General features: G+C 33.4%; 1 protein-coding gene across 1 annotated transcript in view; it reads right to left on the bottom strand.

The window, feature by feature from the left end:
- LOC106459230 (A disintegrin and metalloproteinase with thrombospondin motifs 7-like) overlaps window positions 1-18,232 on the bottom strand; it is an 83,227-nt gene that overhangs the window by 37,148 nt on the left and 27,847 nt on the right. The window contains exons 2-4 of the mRNA XM_022385678.1: window positions 2,464-2,620; window positions 1,795-1,870; window positions 288-565 (exon numbers count right to left, since the gene is read on the bottom strand). Coding sequence (XP_022241386.1) covers window positions 288-565; window positions 1,795-1,870; window positions 2,464-2,620 — 511 coding nt within the window. The remainder of the gene's footprint in view (window positions 1-287; window positions 566-1,794; window positions 1,871-2,463; window positions 2,621-18,232) is intronic.

The raw sequence follows: 18,232 nt of genomic DNA on the forward strand, positions 1-18,232 counted from the left end.
TTCAACTACGATTATATGTGTGTTATTCAACTACGATTATATGTGTGTTATTCAACTACGATTATATGTGTGGTTTTCAACTACGATTATATGTGTGTTATTCAACTACGATTATATGTGTGTTATTCAACTACGATTATATGTGTGGTTTTCAACTACGATTATATGTGTGTTATGCAACTACGATTATATGTGTGTTATTCAACTACGATTATATGTGTGTTATTCAACTAGAGTAGTGTTTTCTGTAACACCGCGCGTAGCATTTAGATCTCTACTTCACTCACCATACCGACGTCGCCCCTACAGTAGCTAAATGCAGCCAGTATAGTATTATTTCGTCCATGGTAGTGGCAGTTCTTGGAAGGACGAGCTAACTTCTCTTGTGAAGTTTCGGTTGATTCCACAGCGGTAAAATTAGGCGATAATAAATGGTTATTTAATTTTAACGTCAACCCTACTTGCTGCCCAAATACATAGGTTCGATATTCAATATAATTTTCGTCCATACTCCTTTCACCAAGCCTATGGCGCATACGTACATGTATGACTTGATACTCTGGAACTGGAAAAAATAAACCATTTTGAGACTTTTAAACCGTATATAAAAGAAATATATATATAAGTTATTATTAAATGTTTTACATTGTGGGTGAAGCTTCAGTCCTTTCTAAAGATCAGATTTACATTATATGTTAAAATTGAGTTTTTCTGCAGAACATATTTACATTGTGAATGAAGCTTGAGTTATCGAATTTAAAAAATATATAATTGATAGAAACTGAGTTCTTTCTAAAAACTAGATTTACACTGCGGATAATGACTGAGTTCTTCCTAAACATTAGATTTACACTGCAACTAGAGACTGAGATCTTTCTAAAAATTGGATTTACACTGCGGGTGAAAACTGAGTTCTTTCTAAAGACTAAATTTACATTGTGGGTAAAAATTAAGATCTTTCTAAAGGCTAGATTTATACCGCGGATAAAGGCAGAGTTCTTTCTAAAGACTATATTTACACTGTGTGTAAAGACTGAGCTCTTTCTGAAGACTAGATTTACACTGCGGTTAAAGACTGGGTTCTCTCTAAAGACTAGACTACATCGCGAGTAAAAACTTAGTTCTTTCTAAAGGCTAGATTTATACCACGGGTAAAATACTTTCTTTTTAAAGACTAGATTTACACTGCGGTTAAAACATGGTTCTTTCTAAAGGCTAGATTTATACCACGGTAAAATACTTTCATTTTAAATACTAGATTTACACTGCGGTTAAAACATGGTTCTTTCTAAAGGCTAGATTTATATCACGGTAAAATACTTTCATTTTAAATACTAGATTTACACTGCGGTTAAAACTGAGTTTTTTCTAACGACTATACTTATACTGAGTGTAAAGACTAGAGTTCTTTTTAAAGACTAGACTTACACTGCGGTAAAGCTTCAGCTCTTCCTAAAGACTAGATATATACTGCAGGTAAAGATTGAGTTATTTTTAAAGACTAGACTTACACTGCGGTAAAGCTTCAGCTCTTCCTAAAGACTAGATATATACTGCAGGTAAAGATTGAGTTATTTTTAAAGACTAGACTTACACTGCGGTAAAGCTTCAGCTCTTCCTAAAGACTAGATATATACTGCAGGTAAAGACTGAGTTATTTCTAAAGACTAGATTTACACCGCTGGTAAAGCTTGAGTTTTTTTTATAAAAACCAAATCTGTATTGTATGCAAAGCAGCTTGCGTTTCTCGTTAGTAAGAGAAATAAGGTAATGTGATTATTATTAGTGTCATACCTTCGGTGTGCTCCTCAACATCAAACGTTCTTCTTAATTCATCCTTATTCATCATTTCGTGTAGCTTCTTTTCGGGCTATCGATAAACAATAAGAATAGTTAATTAAACTATGGATGAAAATTTTGTTTAAACGTACATCATACAGTTAAGTGGTTCTCAACCTTTGTAATTCCGAGGACTGGCTGAATCTATTAATAGTTTATATGTTGTTTTCTAATCTATTTTCTTAAAGAAGTTTTGAAGTGAAAGTTATGAGATTCATTCATTTTAAAATACTAAGAAGGAAACAACTTTTTTCACCTTTTCCTAGCACAAATTTCACAAGAAAAATGTTTCTTTCACAATACTTTTTAATCATTTTGTTTTCTCGCTGGATGTATCTTTGGACCAGAGGCAAGAACCATTACTATAGTTTGATCTCTGCTTTCCTTAAAAATAAATGTTAAATTACTTGAACCTGATTGGTCTAATTAAGTTCTTTCCTCAAATACATAGCAAGTAATGCTATATATAAAATTTACCTTTCTTTAAACCTCTCAAGTAATATATATATATACCTTATCTCCAGAAATCCATCGATGCGACTCAGTTATTATTTATGTAAAAAACTCAGAAAATCCCATCAATTCAAATGTTATTGCAGATAAATTATATTGAAAGAAACTTACTATGTTAATCTCGACGTTCCAGACTTGGGGTAAAATACATGACATCATATGCAACACAAAAAACAACTTCGTAGAAAATCTCGGCTGGATTACTTTTCGATACCGTTGTGAGATATCTCCATTTTGGTCCATTATGTTGTTTAACTCTAAAAGTGAACTGAATTGCGATATCTTTAATATATAAAACAATATAGAAGTTACAGAAATGGTGTTATTCTAATTAATTATGAAGTATATATACATACAGATAAAGTTAGTATGAGCGACTCCTCTAAAGAATAGTCAGGAAACTAGATCGCAAAAAATTGTTCAAGTTAAAAAAGAAACAGATTTGTTATGCCTTGGTAGCAAAGAACCACAGCAACGCAACAATCGGACATGGTGTAAGATATCAGAAATGTTAATGTTTAAAATTATTAATAGTCTGATCCATCTAGACTTACAGTATTGCCAAACTAAGGTATGAAAGTATATAGCAAACAGAAAACAAAACAAAAATATGTGAAGATGCTGTTTCGAAATAACTTTAGTATTTCATAAGCAGACCTATCAGACTTAGGGTCTTAAATAAAATCTAGCTTATAACGAAAAAAAGAACAAACAAATAACATAGCGAAAAATATCTTTCATCGACAAGGTTTTCAGTCGAAATAGCATCTTAATCAACAAAGTTTTCAGACTTGAAGTAGTAGCTTAATAAAAAGGTTTTCAAACTTGAAATAGCATCTTAATCAAGAAAGTTTTCAGACTTGAAATAGCATCTCAATCAATAAAGTTTTCAGACTTGAAGTAGGAGCTTAATAAAAAAGTTTTCAAACTTGAAGTAGCAGCTAAACCAGTAAGGTTTTCAGACTTTAAGTAGCAGCTTAATCAACAAGGTTTTCAGACTTGAAATAGCAGTTTAATCGATAAAGATTTCCAACTTGAAGTAGCAGCTTCATCAAAAAAAGGATTTTCAAACTTGAAATGCGTTTCTAGTTGTCATATGAATTGAAAAATATAGTTATTGAATGCTAACATTTGGAGTTCGATCCCTGTGACAGTCACAGCATAGATAATCCATTATGAAAGTTTTTGTTTGTTGTTAGGCGCAAAGCTAGAAAGTGATTTAAATCAGTGGGGTATCATTTTGAAGCTTAACAACAAAGTAACAACTTATTGAATGAATAACGAGACTTGACATAATTCACATGCATATGTTGTTCATAGACTTGCCTCCCAGTGGCACAGCGGTATGTCTGCGGAATTACAACGCTAGAAACCGTGTTTCGATACCCATGATGAGCAGAGCACAGAAAGCCCACAAATTCATAGATTTACTTCATATAACTCATCTATAATTTCTCAAGTTGAAAATCAAACAAAGTTGAGTAGAAGCCAGAAAATCTAGACAAAAGAATGCAAATAACGATATATTGAGTTACAAAACGTTTTTTCTATAGTTAAACTTAGCCTTTGGAAATTTAGGATAGCTTCACTTGCAAATAAGGAAAAATAAGAGCTAAGAATTTTTTTTCAAGTTATGAAATTATGAGACAGACACAAAACCTTGTAATAAACAAAAATGTTTTTACCTCCCAAGCTTTCATATTGATAGACAGCCCTTCATTAAGGGTAGCGTAATCAAAACGTTAAAACCAATAGTAACTAGAAATTATTTCTAAAATATTTATAATATTAATAAAGAAAATGTGTTATAAGATCACATAGTACATAATCATTATATAGGTAAATCGATCGAAATGCGTATTCGATATTACAGCGCTAAAATCCGGGATTCGTGCCCGCGGTGGACAGACGGCAGATAACCTATTGTATAGCTTTCACTAAAAACAACAACAGCATACTCAGTAATTTGAAAACAACTGAAAGGGTGAGCTGGTAAAGGGATTGTTTTTCTCGTGGTATAACTCGTGTTAAAATATATCTGACTGTCTTTGATATAGAAATAAGAACAAAATACCTCTTATTATTATTTTACCTCGACTACTCTTATTAAATTTTGAACTCACTGGAACAAAACGATGTCGTTTTTGTTTAGTTCTATTTTGTTTAGTTCTATCCGACCCTTACATCTGTTCCGCATTGAAAGTTCTTCGAACCTTTTATCAAGTTCCAACTGAAATTCTTATCGATCATAACAGCAGGTAATTAGTTTAGATAATCAAGCTATGTTATGGCCCTGTATACATGCTGGCACCAGTCACCACTTTCACCCGCAGAAGGAATACAACCCCCCCCCCCCATTCCCAGAAACTAAGATGACACTTGACGGAGATGTAAAACAAGAATTGATGCGGGAGAAATAATTAACGATTTATTAAAATTATAAACACGACTGGGCTAAACTTACAAAAGCCCCTCTACTTAGAACATCATTTCGGTATTTGGAAGTTTATTAAACATCAGGTAATGAATGTGAAATACTTCAAATGTGTAAGTGCATAGCATTACAAATGTTTGGTCATTGGTGTTCCACAGCACTTTTATTAATCAGTTTTGTTTTAGTTTGAGTTACAATATCATGATGATACAATAACAGTTCGAACACATAAATTTTATTTCAGAATAGCAATTTCCATATTTCTCCCCTCCTCCAGTGGCTCAGCGGTAATTCTACGATCTCATAATGTTAAAAATTGGGCTTCGATAGCCGCTGTAGGGAGAAAACAGATAGCCCAAAGTGTAGCTGGGCGCTTAACAACAATTTCATTTAGGCTCTCTTAATGACTATATGATATCTGCAGAACACGAATTAAAAAAAATCAAATATCTACAAATGGTTGTTAAAATATAATAAAAGCACGTCCACATGCTGCATATTTCTTTTATTATATAGTATCTGCCACATCATTAAATTTAGATTTTTGAATTATCTAGTTAAAAACGTATTTTACTTTACTTATCTAGCCATCATACAGCATATTTAATGCAAAAAAATATCTGAAAAAATAAACTTTTATTAACTTTGATAATATATTGAATATGAAATTGAACAATGACCGTTACATTCTCGAAATTTTATATTTTCTGTTTTTAATCTCAAGATTGAGGGTGCACTGCTTATTACTCAGCACAGGTTAAGCCTAGTGAGATTTTAAATTTCAATGTTGAGCAAACATACGTGTGAACTAGTTGTTCAGTGTAGTGTTCAACGTGTCGGAACTTTATTGTATTATTCCTAAATTTCTCCTGTAAGTCAATTTGAAGGATCACTTACTACATTTTATTAATTATAATGAAATCCACTTTAGGCACAACAAGAGAACATCAAAGAGAGTGATTTCAAGTTTCACAATTAATTCAAAACCTCAAAATGACGGAGTCTGACTTCCTTACAAGTTACAGATAGGAACTTTATATTTTGCAAATATATTCGATCTCGTAACTATGAGATTTATTTATTTGCAATAATTATTAATTAATAAGATACAAAACAAATCTTGTTTTGGCAAACTTGATTTTAAGTTAAACAAAGAAGAGAACAGTTATCAATATTCATACCTCAAATATTCTATAACATCTTAACAATACTTAACCACTTTTTTAAGTTTCTCAGCTTGGCATTTGGAAGGAATGATCTAATAAAGAGTATAAATAAATCCATTTTTAAATTTTAAATTAATTTTGCAATTACTTTATCTGGAAAGTAGAATTAAAAATGACTTAATTCATGTTGGAAATCATAAGGTGTTTGGATAATCTATGTATAAGTAGTCTGTTTGTTAAAATATAAGTGTTGGGAACAAAATGAATTATAAATTTACTTGTAGGTGGTAATCGGGTTAAAGCTAATGACTTTTATTTTGGTTACTTGCTTCAATGTATGATGAAAAACCTTGTTGAGTTGAGCTATATCAACTATCACAAAATCATCAAATCTGTGTGATGAATTCATAACTAACCATAATTATGAAATTACTTAAATAACAACATATATTAGGATCAATCATCCCTCACTTAATATAAATAAGGTTAAGGTTACAGTAGCGTAACTAGGTCTCAAAAAGATCCCCACTTGTCGCTTTGCAACCGAGTAACAACTATACTATAATAATAATCAAAAGGTGTATCTTTCTTATGCTTACTAGAAACACCAGTGTTCTTGTATTTGTTTTGGTGTTAAACACTTAGATTGATAGAGAAATATATTAAAAATCATATTTCTGTGTGAAATCATCTAGGATTAAATATTGTTAAATCGTAATAATAGTAATAAATAAATCCGATAACCTGAGCATTTTCAGTAAGTGATGTGCATGGAAAATGAGAATCATTGCCAATGGAAAAAAAAAAGAGATCCACGGTCTATTCAATTTTCTGTGGTTATAAAGGTTTTAATTGATATGGACCAGTTTGATTCAGATAATTATTTTCATTTACCCCTATGCAGTCAGGTCGCTCAACTCTGTTGCTAAGCTTTACTGGGAAAACTGCCTTGCTAAATACCAGTATCAGTTTTTATAATATTCATATATAAACAACTTGTTCGGTGTGCATGCTGACGTTTCGTGTACAAGAAGGAAGTAAATTAGTCTAAAACACAATGAGCCCTCTGTGTTATGCTCACCGCGGGTATCGAAACTCGATTTTTAGCGTTATAAACCCTTAAAATTACCGCTGAGTCACATGGGGGCCAGAAGAACGTACAAAACATAATTTATATTAAATGATTACACGTGGCTTATACTACGTGATAAAAATACGGTTGTAATTACAAATGAGTTATATTATTCACCGAGATTTTATGATTTTTGAAATGTTGTTTTGTTAATTTAAATTCTAATGGATCTCTCTTCAAGTATTTATCCATGTAAATGAGCATAGATTGATCCCTTCCTGCTCAAACTTCAACCACATGTAGTAGTGAAACACTAGATATTTGACTTTTGCACTAGGCACAACAGCAATAAGATGCAATCCACAAGTCAATCCATCAATGTGAAATCAACTTCCGTGGGTTCTATGGTACCATCACTGTTAGGTTTGAAAATTGTCACAGATTAAATGCGTTCATTACCAACATTCATGTTCACTCTACCAATCAACTTATAATTGCCAGCAAAAGTAACATAGACAGAACCATATTCAATGCCTAAATTCATTTTGTAATTGTTCGGTAAAGAGAAAAAGAAAACTCAACTTAACGAAACAAAAAGTTTTCTGTTTTTTTTTAATTCCACGGTTAGTGTAACTAACGTTCATCGATAGACCTAACTTTACAAATAAACTAACGAAAATTCCTCTTGCTAATTTCGTATCGCTATTATTTTAATAGAGAAACTCAATATTCAATGTCTTGAGCTAACTGACTAATTGGCTGACAGCAAACTGAATACACCATGCACTTAATACTCATTAATAAGTTCGCTAATTCAATAACTCAATCTCATAGACTTGTTACCTAACACTAGACTAACTTCATTATTTTTCATATGGGCCTCATATTATTGGAGATAGTTCCGGATATAAAGGCCATACCCATCCCGCTACATTAAACTTTCTTCAGGCTACCAACAATACAAATTCCTGGAAACGTCTAGACTATAAACAGTTTACGATACTACCTCTTCCCTAGTTTTTTGAAGTCCGTTGAACGCTCACATGACATTAAAATGAAACTTCCATAAATACCATTAAATGAGTTTTTTACACATATACTATTTTCCTATGAGAATTGTTCTTATTTTCTTAATACTTTTGTATGCAGCACCTGACAATATGCTCTATCAAGTTGAAATTGAAACACCTTCTGTTTTGTAGTTTACTTCTTCCATGATAGGTAAACTTAGAGAGAGTTTCTTCGCTATTTCATCTCACAATCTTATAATTCCTGGATGACGTTTTTAGTAGTTTTTACCCGACATTAATTGCTTCTAGATCAACTGAACACTTCTCTTAAAAATGTACACCTACTATTTAATCTTACTCGCATACCCTTAAATCCACCATCTCACGTGGAACATCAGGATAAGGTAGCTTGGCAAGTCTTTCCACATCTGCAACAAGTTTGGCTCATGTCTTTTTCTTCTTCTTCTTCTTAAGTTTCTAAACTTTGCTTTAGAAACTTCCCTTTGATGTAACACTTCAAATGCTCTTGATAAGGCAGCCACCAATGCCTGATAGTTGTTACAGCTGTCATTTGAGCTGTCCACTATTCTATCCGTTCATTTTGAATCTTATTTCAAACTGCAACTGGTATATCCTTAATGAGACCTGTTGTTTTTTCGACTGGGCTACTGTGCTATGGTGAGGTAATGTTGAAGGTGGAGCAGTCCACGAAGGTATTTTAGCCATGGGTGGTACAACACTAGTGATAACGGTGTGGACCAAACTGACTCTCCTATTCCACATTTCGTAGTTAATTGTGTTTGGGGATGGAATCTGATATCCTTGCATTGATACGAAGACTTCTTTAATCTTTGCATTAGTCATTTCAGTTCCTAGATTATGTTTGCCAGTGTTGATGTACTTCTTTATTTCATTGATCTTTTAGGTTTTGTAGAAACCACAGGAATGTTTTTTGTCGCTATAAACAGTTATGAGTACCCATGCAGTTGAACCGATGTCTTTATCTAATAAAAACCTATTACTGGTATTTCAATCACATGAAGAAACAATATAAAACATTCTGAAACGCTTAATGTGAAACATTTCATGTGGCTTAGTGTTCTTAAATTCACAATAAACTCTACTAACATCTTGTTTTTGAAATCAGGACATATAGAATATTTATAAAAAAGCAGGTTTTTCTTTCCCAGAATCGTACGAAAATCTAAGTTAGGAATAATATAATGTTTTTCCACTGAGCAATACTCATAAAATCAACATGTTGCTAATGCTGAGTTGTTAATTCCTTCACTGTTTTCAATTTAGGTCTCTGAAACCTTTTTTTTTTTGGCACTTAGAAAATAGTTTTTGAAATGAAACTGCACGTTCTTAGCAAGATACACAACAGTTATTATAGTATTTTCTCTTGCTTGAAAAGAATTGAATAGATTAAGAGCAATGCTACATATAAGAAACATAACTCAGTTATTATAATCCAAGAGTAGCTTCTCTGTTACGCTGTACGCACAGCATCATCAATTTTTTACCCACTTTACGACCTCAATTCCAACTAGTTTGGGGGTTAAGCATGTTCGATGACGGGGATTCGAACTCGTGACCCTCAGATTGCGAGTCAATCGCCCTGCTAATACGCGTTTACAACACACATAGGCACACTTTAGAATAGTAATTCTATGGGAATGTTGTAAGTTTATAGGAAACAAAGATAGTTGTGTTCTGTTAAAGTTTTTTAGATATATAACTATATTTTAAAAATTTGTTAATCCTTCACTATAACAAAATACGTTGTAATCTAATAAATATTAAGAAATACGTATATGATTGAAAGCAAATAATCTGATTTCAAACAAAACAATATAACCCACATCATTTAGATGTACATCATGTGGAAGTAAAATATTTTAAACTTTTTCACTTGTAAGACTATCAAGACAAGAAATGTAAACTTTTTTAAAATACACGTTTCAGAAAATTTCAAATAATAAGGTTAACACTTCCCAATATTGCTCTAAAGAAACCTGGGTATTTGGTTAACGTACACTTTATAATAATCACGATAAATCCTACAAAAAACCTACTTAATGTGAACTGGCTTAACGTGAAAAATGCTTAGTGTACAGTTATTTTCACAACTTAAGTTGGTAACTTTATGTTAGTATTAACCCCCAATTTTATTATAAAATTCAATGGTGAATCCAGAAACTTTTAAGAGGATGATTTTGTCAGAATTTAGAATACAATTCCTTTCGCCAATTGCCAAAATATAGGCTTTTACTTATACTTCTTAACTTGTCTAAATCCAGTTAGGCCTAATCAGTTACTTTAGAATTTCAGTTGACAAGACGAACTATCTTCTCTATTACTATCGCACTAGTATTCTGTGTGTGATTCACTTACAACTGTGGCGCGAGTTACCGTAATCGTTTGGTCTTCTTTCTTCTAAATATTCTCTGTTCGTTTTGTCAAAGTGCACTCGGGCTGATTCAGTTACTGTCGGATGACGCTTTCACGGAATAAATTATTCGTCTTGTCTCCTTTTCTACTGTTAGTCTTACTCTTAAAAAATTAAACGTTAGGCCTAGGTCAATCACTAGGCCTATCACTTTTACGGTAGTTAACTTCACGCCGAACTTTTTCTTGCCCGTAACTTTATTCTCTTCTGCTATTGTCTGTCTGCTGTTTCCGATCTTCTCACACTATTTATATGTTTATCCCTTAATCGTCTGTCAGTCTTCCATATTCTCGACGTCAATGTATTACATGCGACGTTCGATAGTCTCAACATCAATGACTTATAAACACAACTTTGTACAGTCGTCTGATTTTAACTCTTATTATGACGAAACTAAACAATAATAAAATATTCACTCAGAAAAATAAATGAATCAATAATATCAAAACTAAACAGTCTTTTATATCTTGACAGAGTTCACAAAAAAGAAATCAGTCTATCTGTGAATCGACAAGTATCATTCAGGAGCATTAACTTTTGGAAAAAGATCAGTACACATAAGGTTGAATGGACACACAAACTGTATTTAACTATATGTTGAAGTTGTTTTGGGGGCTTTAGCTTATGTCTACAGGTGCTTTAAGTTGTGAGATCCATTGTTCAACTAACATATCAGAAATGACTGCATCATCCAATGGATAAATGTTTGCTCAAGTTCAACGTAGGGATGAAAATAACATTTGTTTGAAATATATACATCTTGATAAGTTCTAAAAGAAACAAACTTTTACAAAACATTTGAATAAATAACATATACTATACAATAATGGCTGGAGACGGCTTAAATGGGTAATGAAGAAAAACTTTAATATAAGTTTAACATGACAGCAAATTATTAGTCTCAAAGTGGGTTCCTCGTCATCGAATATACTATACAAGATGCACTAAATGGTTATGAATATTTATTAAATAGTTAAATCTAACATATCCTCATTCTATTTCTAATGGACTGCCAGATTTCCCTATACATGAGCTGAGTCAAGATGGCCCGTCAAAGGCAACCTACTCTTCCACTTTTGAGACCTGGAGCAAACAGTTTTAATAAGTAACATTGAACTTCAGTTTTCATCGTGTTCAATGTGCTTGCGTGTATCACACAACAACAACAACAGTTTATATATCATTTATTTGAGTTGTGAACATAGAAGATGCAGCCCAGCCTATCTCACTCATAAATGGAGTTGCTTATGAATTACCAGTATTTAATACAACCCGTATCTATTATAGCCATATCCAGCCATTATGCATATCCTGTTACAGAATGTAACCACTTAACATAATCATGTGAGCACTGAGTTACATCTGTACTGGATGAGGGCCATACTTCAGATCTACTGGGAACTGTACTTCTATATCAAACATAAGGAATTTGGAGAACAAACAGTAGACTGTTGCTTAGTTATGAAATATTCTACTATGACATAAGAGTAGGTGTCAATCCCAGTTGATCTGTTCAGAATTCACAAATTTTGTAAATTTTATATTATGTATTCTTACTCCCCCAGGCATAATATGGTTGATCACCCATTTTATACACACACACACTCTTGACTCAAATCTGCAAACGGTATTTCATACAGTGATGATAGAATATTGAGATATTACAATAACTCAAAATCTAAATTCGATGGACAATTCTGCCTACATTTTTGAAATGAGCTCCATCAAACTATCTCGAATCACTTAAGGTTTTCCAGTAACAAATATTTTGTTGTCCGGTGTCTTGGCTAACCATGAGATCAGTAAAACCAGTCCTTTTAGTTTAATGGGTAAAAGGCATAAATTTTTGATAACTTCAAACACTGACTGTATTGTATTAGTGTAAAATTTCAAATATATTGTTTATATATGCTATTTGTTCTCGATATAATTGTAGCGAATTGCACCACTTTTGCTTCATTTCCACGCTCACATGCTTCGCCCGGAAATCACAAAACCCTCATGTGTTTAGCTTATAGAACATTCGAGAAAATCCTTCGACTGAGCATAAAAGGGGTGAAGTTAGAAGCCTCTCACTCATTCAGATGGTCACTTGGCCTTGCTCCTCGCACAGTCCTAAGAAATACTTATCTTTTTCTTTGCATCATATCTGCAATATAATCAAATTCTGCAAAACTTTGGTTGCAAAATCTTTAATATAATATAAATATGTAAATATAAACTCTTTTATATTTTTAGAAAATCATTTGAAATACTGGCTGCCGCCCCCCAGTGGCACAGTGGTATGTCTGCGGAGTTACAACGCTAGAAAGCGGGTTTCGATAACCGTGGTGGGCAGAGCACAGATAGCCCATTGTGTAACTTTGTGCTCTTAATTCCAAACAAACAAACAAACAAATACTGGCTGCCTTCAGTTTAAGTAAAGTTCAAAAGTGCAAAAACTACTCAAACTATTTCTGGTATATTTGTGGAAAATGTATTACAGTTTCACGAAGGAAAAACATCACACACGAGGTAAAGGTAGATTACTACCACTATTATGGGTGCAAAATTGGTGACCAAGAAAAACATTGGGCTACACATGAGTGTTGTACAGTGTGCACATCTGGTTTGACACAGTGGCTCAATAAGAAGAGAGCACATGAAATCCAAGAAGTTCCCAAGCTGCTTTTATAGAGACAGATCACGAATCAGATCATTTAGCTCTTTTTGTGTGTCCAGATGAGACAGCTTATGTTAAATTGCCACAAGAATAGAATTGCTAGATGAAAAAGATAAAGATGATTCACTGCCCTCTTCTTTTTCCCAATTCCCTGGTGAATGTGGCGCTGGAAGACCATACTGAGACACTGGTTTCGTTGCAGGTGCAAAGCTGGATAATGTGTTGTTTAATTTAGCCTCAATATCCAGCAACATTAGTCATGCAAAAATAACAGTCTGTTAGATGATCTTGGGCTCATGCCATATCATGGCAACTGCAAATGCCATACTTTCAGTAATAGAATTTATTAGCTCCAGTAACAAGAGTTTCAATTTACTGAAGTCACCATCAAAGTCTTGCTTCTCACTACAGCATGCAAGATACTTTGTGTTAATATACAAACTTGATGGACTAATGTAATAATTATGTACTGGGCATCATCCTCATGAAAGAAGGCTTTCTAGTGACTCATCTAAAGTTAGTCTGAAAGTTGGACTTTTGCATAATGGGAACATTAAGCCATCGATTCCTGTTGCTCATGCTGTGAACATGAATGAAAGTTATCAAAGCAGATATATTATACTTGAGGCTATCCCATATTATCACCATAGCTGGAACATATGTGGTGATTTAAAAGTTACTGCACTCCTGCTAGGCCTGCAGAGTGGGTATATTAAAAATTGTTGCTTTTGTTATCTCTGGAACAGCCGATTTTAAAAAGAAGGAATGGCCAGTGAGAGAGAATTATATATAACTAAAACTGAATATCGAGCATCAACCTTTAGTAAATCCTCAAAATGTGTTTTTGCCTCCACATGTACAGTTTAACGAAGGAAACATATCACTCACAAGTGTAAAGGTAGCTTCCTATCACTATTTTGGGTGTAAAATTGGTGACCAAGAAAACCATCGAGCTCCACATATGTGTTGTACAGTTTGCACATCTGGCTTGACACAGTGACATCTCAACATAAACTTCCTCATTCGATCACACAAAAAGAACTAAATTATCTTATTTGTTACTTGTCTCTATAAAAGTAGCATCGGGAATTTCTTGACTCTCGTGTACAGTAATATAATTTATTAGCTCCACTATTGAAATGCTAGTTACTTCCTGTTCAAGTTAAGTTCGAAAGTGCAAAAATCACCCAAACAGTTTCTCCTATGCTTTTCAGTCCAATAGAAGAACTGATAGTGTCGCCATCCAAGTCTTGTTTCTGACTGCAACATGCAGTATACTTTGTGTTTCTGTACAAATGTTGATGTACCAATGGAAGAATTAGGTACTGTTGGTTTCAACTGTTGATGATCACCGAGACCTTTGAGGTACTATAGCCTAAGGTACAGTGAAGCAAAAATGAAAGCAGGTATCTTTGTTGGACCATAGATTCGGGAATTGTTGATGGAAGACGATTTTGAAACAATACTCAAGTAGAAAGAACGTAATGGTTGCCAAACGTTTCTTAGGAAATCACAGAGATGGAACTATGCTGTGATGATTGATGATATACTCGAGAACTAAAGGAAAATGGGGTCTAGGACGTCACTAAAGATGTACTTCTTACACTTCCATTTAGAATTCATTCCAAATGATCTAGGTGCAGTAAGCGATGAGCATGGTGAGCACTTCTGTTAAGATATTTCTAAAATGGAACAGTGAAATCAAGGATGATGGAATCCTGCAATAATGGGAGATTACTGTTGGTTCCTGCCTCTTGAAACTGAGAACATACACAAAAGGCGCAACAAGTCAAGTAGATATTTTGTAACAAAAGATAAAGTATGTACGATGATGAAAGTTTTGAACATAGCCTGAATGTATTTTCAGTACATAATCTTATTATACTCATTGTTTTTAAACTGGTATGGCAATCATGTTTTGTTTTTGAACATTCTTAAATGCAATTTCAATGAATAAAGAAAGTTATTAAAGAAAAGGTAATTTATGCAATATATAAAAATATTTTGAATAGATCTATCATAACTCGAAAACTAGAGATGATCAGTAATTTTCAACATTAATTTTAGAATCAGAATCGTTAAATTACTCAGAAATAGCTGCATTTTTTCCAGTAGGAGAGAAACATTCTTGTTGCCTGGTGAAATGATGAAATGAAATGATTGACTAGCAGTTAAGATGGACATTTGAAGAATGTACAAATTAAAAAGTGAAATTCCTTACTTTCTGAGGTATTCTGTGGTGTTGAGTAGCAATACTTCAATGTGATGTTATTTTGCAATATTTTCTCAATCTATCTAGAGCAGCTGAGGTCATCAGATAAGACTCTAGAACACTAGTGTTTAATTTCATCTGTTGATGATCGCTGAGACCTCTAAGATACTAGTTAATTAAAAAGCTATGTAATCTCTTGCTTTTATCAATAAAAAATTTATAAAACAGTGTGCAATGAGAGTGACATGTGCATTTGGGGTTGATAAAATGGCTAGAAATTTTGAAAGTGTATCATTATTTCATCAGACTCGGGCGAGGAGAGTAAGTGAAATAAATGAATATGTTTCGTCTAAACTAAAATTTATCATACAACATGTAAATAATTCTTAATAGCTTTGGAAGAAAGCATGGATATCAGTGATATATCTCTAATGCCGATTTTTATCTACACTATTGATAAAGATTTCTCAATATATGAAGAACTCCTGAAGGTACACCTTTGTATAACAGTATTAAAAGAACTGACATTGATGCACAACCTGTCTCTGTTATCAATAAATGTGGTGGGTTTTAAGAAGTGCTTCTGCATTGTGACTGACACTGCAAAAGCTATGGCTGATAATAAAACGGGATTAGTCATTTTGGTTAAGAAAAACAGAGTGGATACTATCACTCTTCACTGCATTATACACGAGGGAGCATTATGTGGGGACGATTTGAAGATAAGTGACGTAATGGGGAAGGTTTTCATCATACTAAACATCATAAGAGACGGAGAAAATTCCCCAAACATAGAAAATTCATATCTTTTTTAAAATACGCAAATGCAGAATTTAGTGGTTTACTATTTCATTCGAATACCAGATGGTGAAATACAGGGAAGTGTCTTCGGCATTTTTTCCTCTGCTTCCTCCAGAACGAGCAAATTGGCAACACACGCCAATATATTGATCAACTGCAATATAAAGATTTCCTTCATTCTTTGGCATTCCTAACACACATGACTGATCACTTTAATGTGTTCAACATAAGATTTTAAGGTAGGCAGCAAAATGTCTCCTAGGGGATGAAATAAGAAACAACTTCTATTTAGTGTGTATCTCAAGATAAGTGACATTTTTAACTTCTCTTCTTGCCGTGAATTGTTGGTAGATGATAGCACAGCTGACTTTTCGACATTTCAAGAAAAAAATTTAGAATATTTCTGCTGAGTCTGAAGAAAGATTTGCGTAAATTAAACCTGAGTCTTGACCTGTTTAACAATCCAATGGAAAATGCTGTTGAGACATCAGATCTTCAGTTGCAATTTGACCATTTTTTATTAACAAATAAACGCGAAAATCATTATAGTTTCTGGATGTTTGCTTCCAGAGAAAGTTTACCAAAACTATGAAACTTTGCACTGATAAGGTGTTTAATGATTGGAAGCACATATATCTGTGAAAACACTATTCCAGTGATGAAGCAAATGAAATCAAAGACACGGAACATGATGGACAATGACACACTCAATGCATGACTTCGACTCTCGACTTCCAGCATTGAGGTTGATTTCAAATCGTTATTTATAGAAAGGCCGAGCCCGCAGTGTTTATTAAAATGAGAATTAATACCTCATTCTCACTGGTTAAGATAAGGTCTCACTTACAGGAAAGACTAAAATCAGAATAGAACTTATTTAAATGTCAACTTAATAGGTAAAGTAAACATTAAAAGACAACATTGTGTAAATGTTTTGTAATTATATGATCTTATTTAAAATAGTATGAGACCTATAAAATTAGGTTAAGGGTATTCTTCTGTCCTGAAATGCTTGAGAAGCTGGACCACCCTGATAGAGACAGTGAATACTCTATACTTTTCATCTACTACCATCAGCTATCCTAATAGTTATATAATTGGCAACTACTACACAATTACTTGTAGACATCTCACACTAACATTGTGCTTTAAAGCTTGAAAGGTAAAGATCACATTGTCCTTTTAGGCCTACTAATCCTTTGAAAAAGTGACCATAGTATAATCAAGTAGTTACCGTCAAATGTAGTGGATACATTCTACAATTAAACTGCATTTGATAGTTCCAATGACTGTCATAACTGCTGGTCTGATAGTTAATTCCAGTCATACGGATCAAAGGGTTGAAACTGTTGTCTCCATTTATTATCAGAGATGACCTAACTCTTTTTCTGGCATTTCTTTATCTGGCTCCTCTCGGAGAGCCATGTAAGCGCTCCTAGCATCTTTATTCTTGTCAAATAATTCGAGGTCTTAGAAAACAGAGAATTAAATAATTACTAGTCAAGTAAGGACCGAGCTGCTTCCATGACCCAGGCATGTAACTAAGCTATAACTAGTATTCAAGCTCAGGTCATCTTTCCTCCACTGCTGTATTGTAGAATCTCTTCTGTGGATGACATTTATGGCCACAGTCTTCAGTGCATTTTAGCTTCAGTAGAACAGATAATTATGAATTAATCATAGCCAAAAATCATTGATAATACAGTGTGAAACCTTGGAAACTGTGAATCATCAATTTACTCACAGTTTGGGGCCAATATATGACCACTGCAATCTTTTTAGGGGCCATCAAGACTCTATTCCTTCCCACAATGTAACCATGAAGCTTCCCTGACTTGACATCTATCCACAGAATAAATATGTCAGGGTTTTCAGCAGCAAAATAAAATGTGAAAATAATTACCAAGACATCATTCCCATAGGTCAGGCATGCCTCCTATCGCAGGCCTGTTAATGTAAGCTCCATCAACCACTCAAAAGTGGCAGGCACATTACACAAGTGGAATGTGATAACATAAACTTTTATCAGATTATCTCATGTATTGAAAGCAATTTTATGCCTATTTTTATC

This window comes from Limulus polyphemus, unplaced genomic scaffold, assembly GCF_000517525.1.
Source record: "Limulus polyphemus unplaced genomic scaffold, Limulus_polyphemus-2.1.2 Scaffold579, whole genome shotgun sequence".
In the NCBI taxonomy this organism is placed as follows: Eukaryota; Metazoa; Arthropoda; class Merostomata; order Xiphosura; family Limulidae; genus Limulus; species Limulus polyphemus.